Raw genomic sequence first — 21,276 nt, 5'->3', positions numbered from 1 at the left:
CAGACAGACAGACAGACTGGCAGACTTGCAGACAGACAGACAGACAGACAGACAGACAGACAGACAGAGACTGACTGACTGACTGACAGACAGACAGACAGACAGACAGACAGACAGACAGACAGGCAGACTGGCAGACAGACAGACTGACAGACAGACAGACAGACAGGGATCACTCCAATAAAGCTGTCCAGATGTGTGTGTTGAAAGGTGCAGGGCAGATGGGGGGTGACGTCAGCTGAAGGAATCGTGTGTTAAGGAGCCACACCAGTAGAGGCATGCCCTCTCTCCTCTCCTCTCCTCCACCTCACACTCTTACTCTTCTTTTCTACTGTAATCCCCCTCTCTTTTCTCTGCTCCTGTCCTCCCCCTTTCCTCTCCCTCCCCTTTTCATCACCCTGTGACCTCTCCTCATTCCTTCACATTGCCATTCATACTGCGCCCTCTCTCTCTCTCTCTCTCTCTCTCTCTCTCTCTCTCTCTCTCTCTCTCTCTCTCTCTCTCTCTCTCTCTCTCTCCCTCCCTCTCAATTCAATTCAAGAGGCTTTATTGTCATGGGAAACATATGTTAACATTGCCAAAGCAAGTGAGGTAGATAAAAGTGAAATAAAAAATAAAAATGAACAGTAAACATTTAACATACAGAAGTTTCAAAAGAATAAAGACATTTCAAATGTCATATTACGTTTAATATATACAGTGTTGTAACAATGTACACATGTTTAATGTACAAAAGGGAAAATAAATAAGCATAAATATATGTTGTATTTTCAATGATGTTTGTTCTTCACTGGTTGACCTTTTCTTGCGGCAACAGGTCACAAATCTTGCTGCTGTGATGTCACACTATGGTATTTCACCCAGTAGATATGGGAGTTTATCAAAATATGGTTTGTTTTCTAATTCTTTGTGGATCTGTGTAATCTGAGGGAAATATGTCTCTCTAATATGGTCATACATTGGGCAGGAGGTTAGGAAGTGCAGCTCAGTTTCCACCTCATTTTGTGGGCAGTGAGCACATAGCCTGTCTTCTCTTGAGAGCCATGTCTGCCTACGTCGGCCTTTCTCAATAGCAAGGCTATGCTCGCTGAGTCTGTACATAGTCAAAGCTTTCCTTAAGTTTGGGTCAGTCACAGTGATCAGGTATTCTGCCGCTGTGTACTCTCTGTGTAGGGCCAAATAGCATTCTAGTTTGCTCTGTTTTTTTGTTAATTCTTTCCAATGTGTCAAGTAATTATCTTTTTGTTTTCTCATGATTTGGTTGGGTCTAATTGTGTTGCTGTCCTGGGGCTCTGTGGGGTGTGTTTGTGGTGGTGAACAGAGCCCCAGGACCAGCTTGTTTAGGGGACTCTTCTCCAGGTTCATCTCTCTGTAGGTGATGGCTTTATTATGGAAGGTTTGGGAATCGCTTCCTTTTAGGTGGTTATAGAATTTAACGGCTCTTTTTTAGATTTTGATCATTAGCGGTTATCAGCCTAATTCTGCTCTGCATTAGTTGGTGTTCTACGTTGTACACGGAGGATATTTTTGCAGAATTCTGCATGCAGAGTCTCAATTTGGTGTTTGTCCCATTTTGTGAATTATTGGTTAGTGATTGGACCCCAGACCTCTATAACTGATTCTATAACTGATTCAAGTCTATAACTGATTCAAGTATTTTGAGCCAGATCCTAATTGGTATGTTGAATTTTATGCTCCTTTTGATGGCATAGAATGTCCTTCTTGCCTTGTCTCTCAGATCGTTCACAGCTTTGTGGAAGTTACCTGTGGCGCTGATGTTTAGGCCGAGGTATGTATAGTTGTTTGTGTGCTCTAGGGCAACGGTGTCTAGATGGAATTTATATTTGTGGTCCTGGTGACTGGACCTTTTTTGGAACACCATTATTTTGGTCTTACTGAGATTTACTGTCAGGGCCCAGGTCTGGCAGAATCTGTGCAGAATATCTAGGTGCTGCTGTAGGCCCTCCTTGGTTGGTGACAGAAGCATCAGATCATCAGCAAACAGCAGACATTTGACTTCAGATTCTAGTAGGTTGAGGCCAGGTGCTGCAGAATTTTATAGTGCCCTCTCCAGTTTGTAGATATTTATGCTGAAGATGGTGGGGCTTAAGCTGCATCCCTGTCTCACCCCACGGCCCTGTGGGAAGAAATGTGTGTGTTTTTTGTCTCTCTTTCTTTCGCTCACTCTCTGTCTCTCTCTGTGTGTGTGTGTGTGTGTGTGTGTGTGTGTGTGTGTGTGTGTGTGTGTGTGTGTGCGTGCATGCGTGCGTGTGTGGGTGTGTGTGTGTGTGTGTGTGTGTGGTGGGGGGATGTTGTTGAGGCTGTGGTGTCTGTTCTGTGTTTTACCAGATTGTCCTGTAAAGTCTCTGAGGCAGATGTGGTTAGGAGATAGAGCTTCTTTCTCATGGGTCGACCTCAGGGTTTCATGGCTCAGGACCCAAAGTTGGTCCTGGCCATCTGAGAGGCTGGTTGCAGTGTGATAATACGTCTATTACCACAAGCTATTTCTTCTTTATTTGGGTCAATGGAGAACCATTTGGGTCATGAGTTGAAAAAGTTTGAGAAGCACTTGAGTCGTGTCTGTGTGTCGTAAGGTAAGAGGGAAGGAGCGAGAGGGAGAGAGAGGGAGAGAGTCTCTCTCCTCTCTCTCTCCTCTCTCTCTCTCTCTCCTCTCTCTCTTCTCTCTCTCTCCTCTCTCTCCTCTCTCTCCTCTCTCTCTCCCTGTCGCTATTTCTCAGTGCTCTGGTCGCTTTCCCTGACTTTGTCTCCTAACTCCTCCCTCCCAACCCCAGCCAATCCGGTGGACGTGTTGAGGATCCTGGACCTATCCGAGGACATGGAGGGTGTGTCTCTGGAGGCGGGGCTCTGCACCAGTAGAGAGGGAAGAGAAGAGACGGACATCTCCTTCAAGATCAACAAGAAGATCCAACTCAGTGTCCCTACAAAACAGCTGTTCCCAGGTACACACACACACACACACACACACACACACACACACACACACACACACACACACACACACACACACACACACACACACACACACACACACAGTGATGATGAACAACAATATGATGAAATTGATACTGATCCGTCTCTATCTAGTGTTCCCAGTAGAAGATTGTAGTGATGATGACGACAATGATGATGATAGTAGCAATAACTCATTTCTCTATCTCTGTCTCTGTCTCTCTCTCTGTCTCTCTGTCTCTCTCTCTCTGTCTCTCTGTCTCTCTCTCTCTCTCTCTCTCTCTCTCTCTCTCTCTCTCTCTCTCTCTCTCTCTCTCTCTCTCTGCCTCTCTCTCTCTCTCTCTGCCTCTCCAGAAGGGGGGTTCCCAGTGGACTTCTCTGTCCTGGCTACGGTACGTGCCCTGCGGGGTGCCCAGGTGTTCTTGCTGTCCCTGTACGACCCTCAGGGTACCCAGCAGCTGGGGTTAGAGGTCGGCAGGTCCCCTGTCTTCCTGTATGAAGACCAGCAAGGCCTGCCTCCTCCTGAACTATACCCGACCTTCAGGAAGATCAACCTGGCTGACGGCAAGTAGGTGTCAAACAGGAACACAGACACTATGTGTCACCCATTCAATATCACCCCTCCAAAATACACATTCATCACTTTCTCATTTATTTAGATGTTTAGATTTGTTGATTTCATTTGACAGTTAAACAAGACATTTACTCAGTACGTACATACTCTGTCACAGAGTAGTTTAGATTGTCAGTCACTGACTGGATCTAGTATGACAGTGTGGAGGGTCAGTCACTGACTGGATCTAGTGTGACAGTGTGGAGGGTCAGTCACTGACTGGATCTAGTGTGACAACACCCTAGAATAACTCTGTCTCTCTCCCTCTACCCAGATGGCACAGGGTAGCGTACAGTGTGGAGGGTCAGTCAGTGACGCTGTATCTGGACTGTGAGAAGGTGGAGAGTCTGGAGCTCCAGAGAGGTCTGAACCCAGAGGTCAGCACTGAAGGGGTCACTGTGTTCGGGACACGGCTTCTGGATGACCAGGTCTTCGAGGTAGGACTGTGTTGGGGGTAGGACTGTATTGGGGGTAGGACTGTGTTGGGGTAGGACTGTGTTGGGGGTAGGACTGTGTTGGGGGTAGGACTGTATTGGGGGTAGGACTGTGTTGGGGGTAGGACTGTGTTGGGGGTAGGACTGTGTTGGGGGTAGGACTGTGTTGGAGGTAGGACTGTGTTGGGGTAGGACTGTGTTGGAGGTAGGACTGTGTTGGAGGAAGTAAGAGTGTGTGTGGGGTTGGATTCTCTGTGTGTGTGGGGTTGGATTCCCTGTGTGTGGGGTTGGATTCTCTGTGTGTGTGGGGTTGGATTCCCTGTGTGTGGGGTTGGATTCTCTATGTGGGTGTGGGGTTGGATTCTCTGTGTGTGGGGTTGGATTCTCTGTGTGTGGGGTTGGATTTTATGTGTGTGGGCTTGGATTCTCTGTGTGTGTGGGGTTGGATTCTCTGTGTGTGTGGGGTTGGATTCTTTGTGTGTGGGGTTGGATTCTCTATCAAATCAAATCAAATCAAATTTATTTATATAGCCCTTCGTACATCAGCTGATATCTCAAAGTGCTGTACAGAAACCCAGCCTAAAACCCCAAACAGCAAGCAATGCAGGTGTAGAAGCACGGTGGTTAGGAAAAACTCCCTAGAAAGGCCAAAACCTAGGAAGAAACCTAGAGAGGAACCAGGCTATGTGGGGTGGCCAGTCCTCTTCTGGCTGTGCCGGGTAGAGATTATAACAGAACATGGCCAAGATGTTCAAATGTTCATAAATGATCAGCATGGTCGAATAATAATAAGGCAGAACAGTTGAAACTGGAGCTGCAGCACGGCCAGGTGGACTGGGGACAGCAAGGAGTCATCATATCAGGTAGTCCTGGGGCATGGTCCTAGGGCTCAGGTCCTCCGAGAGAGAGAAGGAGAGAATTAGAGAACGCACACTTAGATTCACACAGGACACCGAATTGGACAGGAGAAGTACTCCAGATATAACAAACTGACCCCAGCCCCCCGACACATAAACTACTGCAGCATAAATACTGGAGGCTGAGACAGGAGGGGTCAGGAGACACTGTGGCCCCATCTGAGGACACCCTATGTGTGGGGTTGGACTCTCTGACTCTCTGTGTGTGTGGTTGGATTCTCTGTGTGTGTGGTTGGATTCTCTCTGTGTGTGGGGTTGGATTCTCTGTGTGTGGGGTTGGATTCTCTGTGTGTGTGGGGTTGGATTCTCTGTGTGTGGGGTTGGATTCTCTGTGTGTGTGGTTGGATTCTCTGTGTGTGGGTTTGGATTCTCTGTGTGTGGGGTTGGATTCTCTGTGTGTGGGGTTGGATTCTCTGGGTGTGGGGTTGGATTCTCTGTGTGTGGGGTTGGATTCTCTGTGTGTGGGGTTGGATTCTCTGTGTGTGGGGGGTTGGATTCTCTGTGTGTGGGGTTGGATTCTCTGTGTGTGTGGTTGGATTCTCTGTGTGTGGGGTTGGATTCTCTGTGTGTGGGTTTGGATTCTCTGTGTGGTTTTGATAGATTTTTTAGTTATAGAATGGACTGACTCCTTGCTGTGGCTTCTGACCCTCTGTCAAAGAGAAAAGGAAGAGGAACCTCCCAAACCCGCACCCACACACCCGCACACACACACCCACACACACCCACATGCACACCTGCACGCACACACACACCCACATGCACACCCGCACACACACACACACCCGCACGCACACACCCGCACGCACACACACCCGCACACACACACACACCCACACACACACACACCCGCACACACACACACACACCCGCACGCACACCAGCACACACACACACGCACACATACATACGTACGTGCACAAAAAGAAGAGGAACCTCCCACACACACCCGCACGCACACACCCGCACACACACACACACACACCCGCACACACCCGCACACCCGCACGCACGCAGGCACACACACACACACACACACACACACACACACACACACACACACACACACACACACACACACACACACACACGCACGCACACACACACACACACACACACACACACACACACACACACACACACACACACACACACACACACACACACACACACACACACACACACACACGGGCACACAAAGACAAACACAGAGCACTAACTCCATATCTCTCTACAGCCCCCTCTTGTGGTCATGTGTATGTACTTCACCCTGTCCCCTGGCATATTTACATTTACATTTAAGTCATTTAGCAGACGCTCTTATCCAGAGCGACTTACAAATTGGTGAATTCACCTTCTGACATCAGTGGAACAGCCACTTTACAATAGTGCATCTAAATCATTTAAGGGGGGGTGAGAAGGATTGCTTTATCCTATCCTAGGTATTCCTTGAAGAGGTGGGGTTTCAGGTGTCTCCGGAAGGTGGTGATTGACTCCGCTGTCCTGGCGTCGTGAGGGAGTTTGTTCCACCATTGGGGGCCAGAGCAGCGAACAGTTTTGACTGGGCTGAGCGGGAACTGTACTTCCTCAGTGGTAGGGAGGCGAGCAGGCCAGAGGTGGATGAACGCAGTGCCCTTGTTTGGGTGTAGGGCCTGATCAGAGCCTGGAGGTACTGCGGTGCCGTTCCCCTCACAGCTCCGTAGGCAAGCACCATGGTCTTGTAGCGGATGCGAGCTTCAACTGGAAGCCAGTGGAGAGAGCGGAGGAGCGGGGTGACGTGAGAGAACTTGGGAAGGTTGAACACCAGACGGGCTGCGGCGTTCTGGATGAGTTGTAGGGGTTTGATGGCACAGGCAGGGAGCCCAGCCAACAGCGAGTTGCAGTAATCCAGACGGGAGATGACAAGTGTCTGGATTAGGACCTGCGCCGCTTCCTGTGTGAGGCAGGGCGTACTCTGCGGATGTTGTAGAGCATGAACCTACAGGAACGGGCCACCGCCTTGATGTTAGTTGAGAACGACAGGGTGTTGTCCAGGATCACGCCAAGGTTCTTAGCGCTCTGGGATATCCCATCTAACAATGCAGAATATTTAATTCATAAATAAAGATGTTATGTCATTGTTATAATAGATATATGTTTTAGTCCTAGACTCAGAAGACAATCTCTGGTTACTGGAAAAATTCTGTCTGGGATCTCCAGTTTGGTTTAAAACTACCTGCCTGTGTTGTTTGTGTTGTGGAATCCAGTCATACAGCAGAATGACCTTTAACCCCAGTGTGTCTGGGGGCATTTAGTAGAATGACTGTAGTCTCAGGTGGTCTGGCTCTGATTCGACCCTCAAACTGTGTTTGGGCTGGATTCAGATGTGTGTGTGTGTGTGTGTGTGTGTGTGTGTGTGTGTGTGTGTGTGTGTGTGTGTGTGTGTGTGTGTGTGTGTGGTTAATTCTCTGGTGCCTATTGGGCCTAAAGCTCTGGAGACGATTAACTGGAGAGGGACGATAAAAGAGCCTGTAAAATTACATTGATCACACACACACACACACACACACACACACACACACACACACACACACACACACACACACACACACACACACACACACACACACACACACACACACACACACACACACACACACACACACACACACAAGCATTACCAAAGCTCAAGCAAATCTACAGACACACATATTAGACTCTGGTTGACAATCACATTCATTCAGTCACCGATAGGTAATCACATTAATTCAGTCACCGATAGTTAATCACATTAATTCAGTCACCGATAGGTAATCACATTCATTCAGTCACCGATAGGTAATCACATTCATTCAGTCACCGATAGGTAATCACATTCATTCAGTCACCGATAGGTAATCACATTCATTCAGTCACCGATAGGTAATCACATTAATTCAGTCACCGATAGGTAATCACATTAATTCGGTAATCACATTAATTCAGTCACCGATAGGTAATCACATTCATTCAGTCACCGATAGGTAATCACATTCATTCAGTCACCTATAGGTAATCACATTAATTCAGTCACCGATAGGTAATCATATTCATTCAGTCGCTGATAGGTAATCACATTCATTCAGTCACAGTTCATAATAGCTGTACCATTTACCCCTGTCGTGGAAATTTCCTCTATTTACCTAATTATGAGAGCAAACCACACACAAGTCAGAGTTAGTTATCAAAGTCCATTTTAATTATATAAGCTCTATCACAACCCTGTGACTCTCAGATCAATTCAGTGTCTATCAATGAATTCTCTGAGAGTCCCTTCCACATTTCAACTGAGATCCTTTATAGCAAAGACACACACAGGATAAGACAGCATCGGCATAATTCATTGTTCAGCTTTGTCTCCTTTCTCAAACTCAGAACCATAAACCAACCCTCCATATCAACAGGCATATATCAAATCCATCCCATCTTGACAAGATCACAGAGACACACTGACTGGCACACAGACATTGTGGAGCCAAGAGATACACGCTTGACCTCCCCCCTCTCTCCAGCCCAAGCAACTTAGTCTTGACATAGAACAGATACTGCAACCCCGCCACAGTATTATACAACAACACCATTCTGATGAGTGTTACGGCTTTCTAGGTGGGAAAGAGAGTAGGACCAAAATGCGGCGTGTAGATTGCGATCCATGTTTAATAAACAAACGTAAAACACGAATCAATTACAAACACTACAAAACAAAGAACGTAGCGAAAATCGAAACAGCCTCTACTGGTGTAAATAAACACAGAACAAGGACATCAGGACACTAAGGACAATCACCCACGAAACACTCAAAGAATATGGCTGCCTAAATATGGTTCCCAATCAGAGACAACGATAAACACCTGCCTCTGATTGAGAACCACTTCAGACAGCCATAGACTTAACTAGAACACCCCACTAAGCTACAAACCCAATACCAACACACCAAATACAAAAACCCCATGCCACACCCTGGCCTGACCAAATAAATGAAGACAAACACAAAATACTTCGACCAGGGCGTGACAATGAGAAGTAACTTACAAACATATGATGAATATAAAACATCTGACCGTCCATGTTACCAACCAATTCTGATTATTCCACAACACCCCAAAAATAACAGCTGCATGAATAAAAAGAAACACAGTGTGTTTCATGTGTTTTATTAATGTGTGTTTCATGTGTTTTATTAATGTGTGTTTCATGTGTTTTATTAATGTGTGTTTCATGTGTTTTATTAATGTGTGTGTTTCATGTGTTTTATTAATGTGTGTTTCATGTGTTTTATTAATGTGTGTTTCATGTGTTTTATTAATGTGTGTTTCATGTGTTTTATTAATGTGTGTGTCATGTGTTTTATTAATGTGTGTTTCATGTGTTTTATTAATGTGTGTTTCATGTGTTTTATTAATGTGTGTTTCATGTGTTTTATTAATGTGTGTGTCATGTGTTTTATTAATGTGTGTCATGTGTTTTATTAATGTGTGTTTCATGTGTTTTATTAATGTGTGTTTCATATGTTTTATTAATGTGTGTGTTTCATGTGTTTTATTAATGTGTGTGTTTCATGTGTTTTATTAATGTGTGTGTTTCATGTGTTTTATTAATGTGTGTTTCATGTGTTTTATTAATGTGTTTTTCATGTGTTTTGTTAATGTGCGTGTTTCATGTGTTTTATTAATGTGTGTTTCATGTATTTTATTAATGTGTGTTTCATGTATTTTATTAATGTGTTTCATGTATTTTGTTAATGTGTGTGTTTCATGCATTTTATTAATGTGTGTGTTTCATGTATTTTATTACTGTGTGTTTCATGTGTTTTATTAATGTGTGTTTCATGTGTTTTGTTAATGTGTGTGTTTCATGTATTTTATTAATGTGTGTTGCATGTGTTTTGTTAATGTGTGTTTCATGTATTTTATTAATGTGTGTTTCATGTATTTTATTAATGTGTGTTTCATGTATTTTATTCATGTGTGTTTCATGTATTTTATTAATGTGTGTTTCATGTGTTTTGTTAATGTGTGTGTTTCATGTATTTTATTAATGTGTGTTGCATGTGTTTTGTTAATGTGTGTTTCATGTATTTTATTAATGTGTGTTTCATGTGTTTTATTAATGTGTGTTTCATGTATTTTGTTAATGTGTGTGTTTCATGTATTTTATTAATGTGTGTTGCATGTGTTTTGTTAATGTGTGTTTCATGTATTTTATTAATGTGTGTTTCATGTATTTTATTAATGTGTGTTTCATGTATTTTATTCATGTGTGTTTCATGTATTTTATTAATGTGTGTTTCATGTGTTTTGTTAATGTGTGTGTTTCATGTATTTTATTCATGTGTTTCATGTATTTTATTAATGTGTGTTTCATGTGTTTTGTTAATGTGTGTGTTTCATGTATTTTATTAATGTGTGTTTCATGTGTTTTATTAATGTGTGTTTCATGTGTTTTGTTAATGTGTGTCTCATGTATTTTATTAATGTGTGTGTTTCATGTATTTTATTCATGTGTTTCATGTATTTTGTTAATGTGTGTGTTTCATGTATTTTATTAATGTGTGTGTTTCATGTATTTTATTACTGTGTGTTTCATGTGTTTTATTAATGTGTGTTTCATGTGTTTTATTAATGTGTGTTTCATGTGTTTTATTAATGTGTGTGTTTCATGTGTTTTATTAATGTGTGTTTCATGTGTTTTATTAATGTGTGTTTCATGTGTTTTATTAATGTGTGTGTCATGTGTTTTATTAATGTGTGTTTCATGTGTTTTATTAATGTGTGTTTCATGTGTTTTATTAATGTGTGTTTCATGTGTTTTATTAATGTGTGTGTCATGTGTTTTATTAATGTGTGTCATGTGTTTTATTAATGTGTGTTTCATGTGTTTTATTAATGTGTGTTTCATATGTTTTATTAATGTGTGTGTTTCATGTGTTTTATTAATGTGTGTGTTTCATGTGTTTTATTAATGTGTGTTTCATGTGTTTTATTAATGTGTGTTTCATGTGTTTTATTAATGTGTTTTTCATGTGTTTTGTTAATGTGCGTGTTTCATGTGTTTTATTAATGTGTGTTTCATGTATTTTATTAATGTGTGTTTCATGTATTTTATTAATGTGTTTCATGTATTTTGTTAATGTGTGTGTTTCATGTATTTTATTAATGTGTGTGTTTCATGTATTTTATTACTGTGTGTTTCATGTGTTTTATTAATGTGTGTTTCATGTGTTTTGTTAATGTGTGTGTTTCATGTATTTTATTAATGTGTGTTGCATGTGTTTTGTTAATGTGTGTTTCATGTATTTTATTAATGTGTGTTTCATGTATTTTATTAATGTGTGTTTCATGTATTTTATTCATGTGTGTTTCATGTATTTTATTAATGTGTGTTTCATGTGTTTTGTTAATGTGTGTGTTTCATGTATTTTATTAATGTGTGTTGCATGTGTTTTGTTAATGTGTGTTTCATGTATTTTATTAATGTGTGTTTCATGTGTTTTATTAATGTGTGTTTCATGTATTTTGTTAATGTGTGTGTTTCATGTATTTTATTAATGTGTGTTGCATGTGTTTTGTTAATGTGTGTTTCATGTATTTTATTAATGTGTGTTTCATGTATTTTATTAATGTGTGTTTCATGTATTTTATTCATGTGTGTTTCATGTATTTTATTAATGTGTGTTTCATGTGTTTTGTTAATGTGTGTGTTTCATGTATTTTATTCATGTGTTTCATGTATTTTATTAATGTGTGTTTCATGTGTTTTGTTAATGTGTGTGTTTCATGTATTTTATTAATGTGTGTTTCATGTGTTTTATTAATGTGTGTTTCATGTGTTTTGTTAATGTGTGTCTCATGTATTTTATTAATGTGTGTGTTTCATGTATTTTATTCATGTGTTTCATGTATTTTGTTAATGTGTGTGTTTCATGTATTTTATTAATGTGTGTGTTTCATGTATTTTATTACTGTGTGTTTCATGTGTTTTATTAATGTGTGTTTCATGTGTTTTATTAATGTGTGTTTCATGTGTTTTATTAATGTGTGTGTTTCATGTGTTTTATTAATGTGTGTTTCATGTGTTTTATTAATGTGTGTTTCATGTGTTTTATTAATGTGTGTTTCATCTGTTTTATTAATGTGTGTGTCATGTGTTTTATTAATGTGTGTTTCATGTGTTTTATTAATGTGTGTTTCATGTGTTTTATTAATGTGTGTTTCATGTGTTTTATTAATGTGTGTGTCATGTGTTTTATTAATGTGTGTTTCATGTGTTTTATTAATGTGTGTTTCATGTGTTTTATTAATGTGTGTTTCATGTGTTTTATTAATGTGTGTTTCATGTGTTTTGTTAATGTGTGTTTCATGTGTTTTGTTAATGTGTGTGTTTCATGTATTTTATTAATGTGTGTTTCATGTGTTTTGTTAATGTGTTTTTCATGTGTTTTGTTAATGTGCGTGTTTCATGTCTTTTACTAATGTGTGTTTCATGTGTTTTATTAATGTGTGTTTCATGTATTTTATTAATGTGTGTGTTTCATGTGTTTTATTAATGTGTGTTTCATGTATTTTATTAATGTGTGTTTCATGTATTTTATTAATGTGTGTTTCATGTGTTTTGTTAATGTGTGTGTTTCATGTATTTTATTAATGTGTGTTTCATGTGTTTTATTAATGTGTGTTTCATGTGTTTTATTAATGTGTGTTTCATGTGTTTTATTAATGTTTGTGTCATGTGTTTTATTAATGTGTGTCATGTGTTTTATTAATGTGTGTTTCATGTGTTTTATTAATGTGTGTTTCATGTGTTTTATTAATGTGTGTGTTTCATGTGTTTTATTAATGTGTGTATTTCATGTGTTTTATTAATGTGTGTTTCATGTGTTTTATTAATGTGTGTTTCATGTGTTTTATTAATGTGTTTTTCATGTGTTTTGTTAATGTGCGTGTTTCATGTGTTTTATTAATGTGTTTTTCATGTGTTTTGTTAATGTGTGTGTTTCATGTGTTTTATTAATGTGTGTTTCATGTGTTTTATTAATGTGTGTTTCATGTATTTTATTAATGTGTGTTTCATGTATTTTATTAATGTGTGTTTCATGTGTTTTGTTAATGTGTGTGTTTCATGTATTTTATTAATGTGTGTTGCATGTGTTTTGTTAATGTGTGTTTCATGTATTTTATTAATGTGTGTTTCATGTGTTTTATTCATGTGTGTTTCATGTATTTTATTCATGTGTGTTTCATGTATTTTATTAATGTGTGTTTCATGTGTTTTATTAATGTGTGTTTCATGTGTTTTATTAATGTGTGTGTTTCATGTGTTTTATTAATGTGTGTGTTTCATGTGTTTTATTAATGTGTGTTTCATGTGTTTTATTAATGTGTGTGTTTCATGTGTTTTATTAATGTGTGTTTCATGTGTTTTATTAATGTGTGTTTCATGTGTTTTATTAATGTGTGTGTCATGTGTTTTATTAATGTGTGTTTCATGTGTTTTATTAATGTGTGTTTCATGTGTTTTATTAATGTGTGTTTCATGTGTTTTATTAATGTGTGTGTCATGTGTTTTATTAATGTGTGTCATGTGTTTTATTAATGTGTGTTTCATGTGTTTTATTAATGTGTGTTTCATGTGTTTTATTAATTTGTGTGTTTCATGTGTTTTATTAATGTGTGTGTTTCATGTGTTTTATTAATGTGTGTTTCATGTGTTTTATTAATGTGTGTTTCATGTGTTTTATTAATGTGTTTTTCATGTGTTTTGTTAATATGCGTGTTTCATGTGTTTTATTAATGTGTGTTTCATGTATTTTATTCATGTGTGTTTCATGTATTTTATTAATGTGTGTTTCATGTGTTTTGTTAATGTGTGTGTTTCATGTATTTTATTAATGTGTGTTTCATGTGTTTTGTTAATGCGTGTTTCATGTGTTTTGTTAATGTGTGTCTCATGTATTTTATTAATGTGTGTGTTTCATGTATTTTATTCATGTGTTTCATGTATTTTGTTAATGTGTGTGTTTCATGTATTTTATTAATGTGTGTGTTTCATGTATTTTATTACTGTGTGTTTCATGTGTTTTATTAATGTGTGTTTCATGTGTTTTATTAATGTGTGTTTCATGTGTTTTATTAATGTGTGTGTTTCATGTGTTTTATTAATGTGTGTTTCATGTGTTTTATTAATGTGTGTTTCATGTGTTTTATTAATGTGTGTTTCATGTGTTTTATTAATGTGTGTTTCATCTGTTTTATTAATGTGTGTGTCATGTGTTTTATTAATGTGTGTTTCATGTGTTTTATTAATGTGTGTTTCATGTGTTTTATTAATGTGTGTGTTTCATGTGTTTTATTAATGTGTGTTTCATGTGTTTTATTAATGTGTGTGTTTCATGTGTTTTATTAATGTGTGTTTCATGTGTTTTATTAATGTGTGTTTCATGTGTTTTATTAATGTGTGTTTCATGTGTTTTATTAATGTGTTTTTCATGTGTTTTGTTAATGTGCGTGTTTCATGTCTTTTATTAATGTGTGTTTCATGTATTTTATTAATGTGTGTTTCATGTGTTTTATTAATGTGTGTTTCATGTGTTTTATTAATGTGTGTTTCATGTATTTTATTAATGTGTGTTTCATGTATTTTATTAATGTGTGTGTTTCATGTATTTTATTAATGTGTGTTTCATGTGTTTTGTTAATGTGTGTGTTTCATGTATTTTATTCATGTGTTTCATGTATTTTATTAATGTGTGTTTCATGTGTTTTGTTAATGTGTGTTTCATGTATTTTATTAATGTGTGTTGCATGTGTTTTGTTAATGTGTGTTTCATGTATTTTATTAATGTGTGTTTCATGTATTTTATTAATGTGTGTTTCATGTGTTTTGTTAATGTGTGTGTTTCATGTATTTTATTAATGTGTGTTTCATGTGTTTTATTAATGTGTGTTTCATGTGTTTTGTTAATGTGTGTCTCATGTATTTTATTAATGTGTGTGTTTCATGTATTTTATTCATGTGTTTCATGTATTTTGTTAATGTGTGTGTTTCATGTGTTTTATTAATGTGTGTTTCATGTATTTTATTAATGTGTGTGTTTCATGTATTTTATTAATGTCTGTGTTTCATGTGTTTTATTAATGTGTGTGTGTCCACAGGGAGAAATCCAACAATTGTTGATCGTAGCCGACCCCAGAGCTGCAGAGACCTACTGTCAAGACTACATTCCCGACTGCCACGCCCCTTTACCCTACGACAGCCTATCACAAGAGACTGAGGAGGTGAGTTCCCTTTAGGCAGCCTATCAAGAGACAGGGAGGTGATGATGAGAGTCCCATTAGACAGCCTATTCTATGACAGGGTTATTTAGGTGACTAGCCAATGTTTACATGTCTCATCTCTCTCCTCCCCCTCTATCTCTCTCTCCCCTCTCTCTCTCCCTCCCCCTCTCTCTCTCCCTCCCCTCTCTCTCTCTCCCTCCCCTCCCCTCTCTATCTCTCTCTCCCCTCTATCTCTCTCCCTCCCCTCCCTCTCTATCTCTCTCCCCTCTCTATCTCTCTCTCCTTCCCCTCTCTATCTCCCTCTCCCTCCCCTCTCTATCTCTCACTCCCTCCCTTCTCTATCTATCTCCCTCTCTCTCCCTCCCCTCCCCTCTCTTTCTCTCTCTCCCCTCTCAATCTCTCTCTCCCTTCCCACTCTCTCTCTCCCTCCCCTCTCTATCTCTCTCTCCCTCCTCTCTATCTCTCTCTCCCTCCCCTCTCTAGCTCTCTCTCCCTCTCAATCTCTCTCTCTCCCCCTCTCTCTCTCCCTCCCCCCTCTATCTATCTCTCTCCCTCCCTCTCTATCTCTCTCTCCCTCCCTCTCTATCTCTCTCTCCCCCCTCTCCATCTCTCTCTCCCTCCCCTCTCTATCTCTCTCCCTCCCCTCTCTATCTCTCTCTCCCTCCCCTCTCCATCTCTCTCCATTGAGAGATTTAGTCAGACAGTGTTTGTTTTCCAGTCTTCCATGTTCTAGAGTTGTTAGCCAGTGTTCCATTAGCCAGTGTTCCATTAGCCAGTGTTCCATTAGCCAGTTTTCCATTAGCCAGTGTTCCATTTGCCAGTGTTCCATGTGCCAGTGTTCCATTTGCCAGTGTTCCGTGTCTTAAAATTCTGTATGCCAGTGTGCCAGTGTTCATGGAACATGAAACATGTGCCAGTGTTCTATGTGCTAGAGTTCTGTATTGAAGTGTTCCTTGTGCTAAAGTTCCGTGTGCCAGTGATCCATGTGCCAGTGTTCCGTGTGCTAAAGTTCCGTGTGCCAGTGTTCCGTGTGCTAAAGTTCCGTGTTCCAGTGTTCCGTGTGCTAAAGTTCCGTGTGCCAGTGATCCATGTGCCAGTGTTCCGTGTGCTAAAGTTCCGTGTGCCAGTGATCCATGTTCCAGTGTTCCGTGTGCTAAAGTTCCGTGTGCCAGTGATCCATGTGCCAGTGTTCCGTGTGCTAAAGTTCCGTGTGCCAGTGTTCCGTGTGCTAAAGTTCCGTGTTCCAGTGTTCCATGTGCCAGTGTTCTGTGTGTCAGTGTACCGTGTGCCAGTGTTCCGTGTGCCAGTGTTCCGTGTGCCAGTGTTCTGTGTTCCAGTGTTCCGTGTGCCAGTGTTCCGTGTGCCAGTGTTCCGTGTGCCAGTGTTCCGTGTGCAAGTGTTCCGTGTTCCAGTGTTCTGTGTTCCAGTGTTCCGTGTGCCAGTGTTCTGTGTTCCAGTGTTCTGTGTTCCAGTGTTCTGTGTGCCAGTGTTCCGTGTGTCAGTGTTCCGTGTGCTAGTGTTCTGTGTTCCAGTGTTCCGTGTGCCAGTGTTCTGTGTTCCAGTGTTCCGTGTGCCAGTGTTCCGTGTTCCAGTGTTCCGTGTGCCAGTGTTCCATGTGCCAGTGTTCCGTGTGCCAGTGTTCTGTGTTCCAGTGTTCCGTGTGCCAGTGTTCCGTGTGCCAGTGTTCTGTGTGCCAGTGTTCTGTGTTCCAGTGTTCCGTGTGCCAGTGTTCCGTGTGCCAGTGTTCCGTGTGCCAGTGTTCTGCGTTCCAGTGTTCCGTGTGCCAGTGTTCTGTGTTCCAGTGTTCCGTGTGCCAGTGTTCCATGTGCCAGTGTTCCGTGTGCCAGTGATCTGTGTGCCAGTGTTCCGTGTGCCAGTGTTCCGTGTGCCAGTGTTCTGTGTGCCAGTGTTCTGTGTGCCAGTGTTCCGTGTGCCAGTGTTCCGTGTGGCAGTGTTCTGTGTGCCAGTGTTCCGTGTGCCCACCTCTCTTCCTCCGTCCCCTGTTCGATTTAACTCCTGCCTCACTCCATGGCCTCTGAACACAGTGTGTGTGTGTGTGTGTGTGTGTGTGTGTGTGTGTGTGTGTGTGTGTGTGTGTGTGTGTGTGTGTGTGTGTGTGTGTGTGTGTGTAGGAGACAAAGCCTGCCAGGAGAGTGAAGGTGGAGGAGTTTGATGAGTTTGACTACAGTGACCTTTACGACGACCTCTCTGTCTCCACGGTTACCGTGAGACCTAACATCACAGAGTATGAGGTGAGAGGTGACCTCCACAGTACCTGACCAGACACAGAAAGATGAATAAACAATAAAACAATAAGTTGAAAAAAAAATAATGATCTGGACACCATGTCTAATGTTGCTCTCTCTGAGCATTCCATTTCAACCATCCATTCATTCTCTCAGGATTGGACTGTTATGTGGTTCTAATCAGAGAACTAGAATATCATTGTGTCATTGTGGTTCTGTGGTTCTAATTAGAGAACTAGAATGTCATTGTGGTTCTGTGGTTCTAATTAGAGAACTAGAATGTCATTGTGGTTCTGTGGTTCTAATCAGAGAACTAGAATGTCATTGTGGTTCTGTTGTTCTAATCAGAGAACTAGAATGTCATTGTGGTTCTGTGGTTCTAATCAGAGAACTAGAATGTCATTGTGGGTCTGTGGTTCTAATCAGAGAATGAGAATGTCATTGTGGTTCTGTGGTTCTAATCAGAGAACTAGAATGTCATTGTGGTTCTGTGGTTCTTATCAGAGAACTAGAATGTCACTGTGGTTCTGTGGTTCCAATCATAACCAGTATTCTAGCTCTAGTGGTTCAGCTCAAGATTGCATTCTGAAATGTCTTCTTGTGCTACTGTTGACTGTGGATATGATGATGATGATTGGTTGTCTTGTGTGTGTGTGTGTGTGTGTGTGTGTGTGTGTGTGTGTGTGTGTGTGTGTGTGTGTGTGTGTGTGTGTGTGTGTGTGTGTGTGTGTGTGTGTGTGTGTGTGTGACAGATTGTAGAGTACGAAGACTACGACAATGAAACAGATGAGTACGAGGTCAGAGAGTATGAATACGAGGAGGAATTTGAAGATCGATACGGATTGGCCGAGAGGGAGAGGGCGGAGTCCTGGAACGGACAGGTACATCTCACAATGCAATGTCTGTCAGCAACTCAACACTAAACAACTACTCTTTTGTACTCTAAGAGATGTGTGAGATGTGTGTGTGTGTGTGTGTGTGTGTGTGTGTGTGTGTGTGTGTGTGTGTGTGTGTGTGTGTGTGTGTGTGTGTCTACCAGGAAAGAATAGAGAAAGGAGAGAAAGGAGAACAATCCTACTTTGGAGCAGTAAGTGCACGCACACACACACACACACACACACACACACACACACACACACACACACACACACACACACACACACACACACACACACACACACACACACACACACACACACACACACACACACTTCAGATAGCCACTCGTAATAATTTCATGTTTTCTCTGGCATCTTGCAGAGCACCTTAATCACAGGCCCCGTGGGTCTTCCAGGACCAGAGGTGAGTCACTGGTGTTATTTAGTGTATTCCGCTATACCAAGGGAGGGGAGGGGGGGCAAAGTATGACCCCCCGGGCACTTCAATCTGGCCCCCCGGGCACTTCAATCCGGCCCCTCGGGCACTTCAATCCGGCTCGCGAGACAAGAGAAGAAGATATACATTTTCTTACCCATTTTTCGTGGTATCCAATTGGTAGTTACAGTCTTGTCCCATCGCTGCAACTCCACTAAGGACTCAGGAGAGGCGAAAGCCGAGAGCCGCGCGTCCTCCGAAACACGACCCAGTCAAGCCGCACTGCTTCTTGACACAATGCCGCTTAACCCGGAAGCCAGCCGCACAAGTATGTTGGAGGAAACCTGGCGACCGTGTCAGTGTGCACTGCGTACGGCCCGCCACAGGTGTTGCTAGAGCACGATGGGCCACGGACACCTCGGCCTGCCAAACCCTCTCGTTGCAGTGCTTTAGTCCGCTTCACCACTCGGGAGGCCCCCACAAATGGATTTTAACCAACAATTGGTCCCCCAAAAGATGCGTCCCTCCGTTGAATTTCAAAATCTCGATGTGGCCCTCGAGCCCCTGCTCTATACTGTCTCTGTCACCCTGTTGTGTTTCATTGGTTCAGTTTCTCTCTCCACTACACCTGTTGTGTTTCATTGGTTCAGTTTCTCTCTCCACTACACCTGTTGTGTTTCATTGGTTCAGTTTCTCTCTCCACTACACCAGTTGTTTCATTGGTTCAGTTTCTCTCTCCACTACACCAGTTGTGTTTCATTGGTTCAGTTTCTCTCTCCACTACACCAGTTGTGTTTCATTGGTTCAGTTTCTCTCTCCACTACACCTGTTGTGTTTCATTGGTTCAGTTTCTCTCTCCACTACACCAGTTGTGTTTCATTGGTTCAGTTTCTCTCTCCACTACACCTGTTGTGTTTCATTGGTTCAGTTTCTCTCTCCCCTACACCAGTTGTGTTTCATTGGTTCAGTTTCTCTCTCCACTACACCTGTTGTGTTTCATTGGTTCAGTTTCTCTCTCCACTACACCTGTTGTGTTTCATTGGTTCAGTTTCTCTCTCCACTACACCAGTTGTTTCATTGGTTCAGTTTCTCTCTCCACTACACCAGTTGTGTTTCATTGGTTCAGTTTCTCTCTCCACTACACCAGTTGTGTTTCATTGGTTCAGTTTCTCTCTCCACTACACCAGTTGTGTTTCATTGGTTCAGTTTCTCTCTCCACTACACCTGTTGTGTTTCATTGGTTCAGTTTCTCTCTCCACTACACCTGTTGTGTTTCATTGGTTCAGTTTCTCAGTCCACTACACCAGTTGTGTTTCATTGGTTCAGTTTCTCTCTCCACTACACAAGTTGTGTTTCATTGGTTCAGTTTCAGTGTTTCTTAATCTTGATCCTGGTGATGTAAAGAGGTGGACATGAATGTTTTTGCCAATAACACACCGGATTCCACTAACCAAAGGTTTGATGATGTGTTGACTAGTGGAATCAGCAGTATAGTGATGGGGTAAAAACTAAAATATGCACCTTTTTGGGTCCCCAAGACCAGGATTAAGAAACACTACCCTGTACTGTATATTGTACTGTGTCCTCTTTCCAGGGGGAACAAGGACCCCAGGGGCCCACAGGACTGGTAGGACCTCAAGGAGACCTAGGAGAACTGGTGAGTTACAAACTAACATACACTCTCTCTCTCTGTCTCGAACACATATTAACACACACACCTTCTGTCTCTCTCATGCATTTTCACCATCTATCTCTCAAAACACACACTATCAGATGAACACATAAATCACACCATACATTGTATCAGTCTGTCTCTCTCTCTGCCTGGGACTTCCAATTCAGGAAGTAAATGTCGTTCTTTATCATCATAATTATCTCCGTCCCCCTTCCTCAGGGTCCTCCAGGCCGGCCGGGTCTCAACGGGGCTGATGGGATACCAGGTCCTCCAGGGAACATCCTCGTGGTTCAGGTAAGAACACACGCCGTAACGTTTTGGAATGTTTATTCAAATCGTTCAACTGAAATTGTTACTAACATGTTCGCCACAAACACCACCCTTGTTGAATACACAGCTGGTTTATAAATCTCTGGCCCCCCCCAAAAGCTCTCTGAACCACCAGGAGCCGGGTCAGTAGCCTGCAGTAACCCAGAAGCTCTCTGGCCCTCCAGGAGCTGGGTCAGTAGCCTGCAGTAACCCAGCAGCTCTCTGGCCCTCCAGGAGCCGGGTCAGTAGCCTGCAGTAACCCAGCAGCTCTTTGGCCCTCCAGGAGCCGGGTCAGTAGCCAGCAGTAACCCAGCAGCTCTCTGGCCCTCCAGGAGCCGGGTCAGTAGCCTGCAGTAACCCAGCAGCTCTCTGGCCCTCCAGGAGCCGGGTCAGTAGCCTGCAGTAACCCAGCAGCTCTCTGGCCCTCCAGGAGCCGGGTCAGTAGCCTGCAGTAACCCAGAAGCTCTCTGGACCTCCAGGAGCCGGGTCAGTAGCCTGCAGTAACCCAG

At 41.7% G+C, this 21,276-nt stretch overlaps 1 protein-coding gene across 1 annotated transcript in view; it reads left to right on the top strand.

Annotated features, from left to right (window-relative positions):
* The window catches only part of LOC135525977 (collagen alpha-1(XI) chain-like), a 78,511-nt gene that overhangs the window by 9,435 nt on the left and 47,800 nt on the right, over positions 1–21,276 (top strand). The window contains exons 2-11 of the mRNA XM_064953969.1: positions 2,793–2,960; positions 3,325–3,538; positions 3,858–4,020; positions 15,101–15,223; positions 17,356–17,475; positions 18,222–18,350; positions 18,509–18,556; positions 18,730–18,771; positions 20,378–20,440; positions 20,678–20,752. Of these exons, the coding sequence (XP_064810041.1) occupies positions 2,793–2,960; positions 3,325–3,538; positions 3,858–4,020; positions 15,101–15,223; positions 17,356–17,475; positions 18,222–18,350; positions 18,509–18,556; positions 18,730–18,771; positions 20,378–20,440; positions 20,678–20,752 (1,145 nt within the window). The remainder of the gene's footprint in view (positions 1–2,792; positions 2,961–3,324; positions 3,539–3,857; positions 4,021–15,100; positions 15,224–17,355; positions 17,476–18,221; positions 18,351–18,508; positions 18,557–18,729; positions 18,772–20,377; positions 20,441–20,677; positions 20,753–21,276) is intronic.

Source organism: Oncorhynchus masou, chromosome 5 (genome assembly GCF_036934945.1).
Source record: "Oncorhynchus masou masou isolate Uvic2021 chromosome 5, UVic_Omas_1.1, whole genome shotgun sequence".
Classification (NCBI taxonomy): domain Eukaryota; kingdom Metazoa; phylum Chordata; class Actinopteri; order Salmoniformes; family Salmonidae; genus Oncorhynchus; species Oncorhynchus masou.
This window is presented reverse-complemented; position numbering and strand designations above follow the sequence as displayed.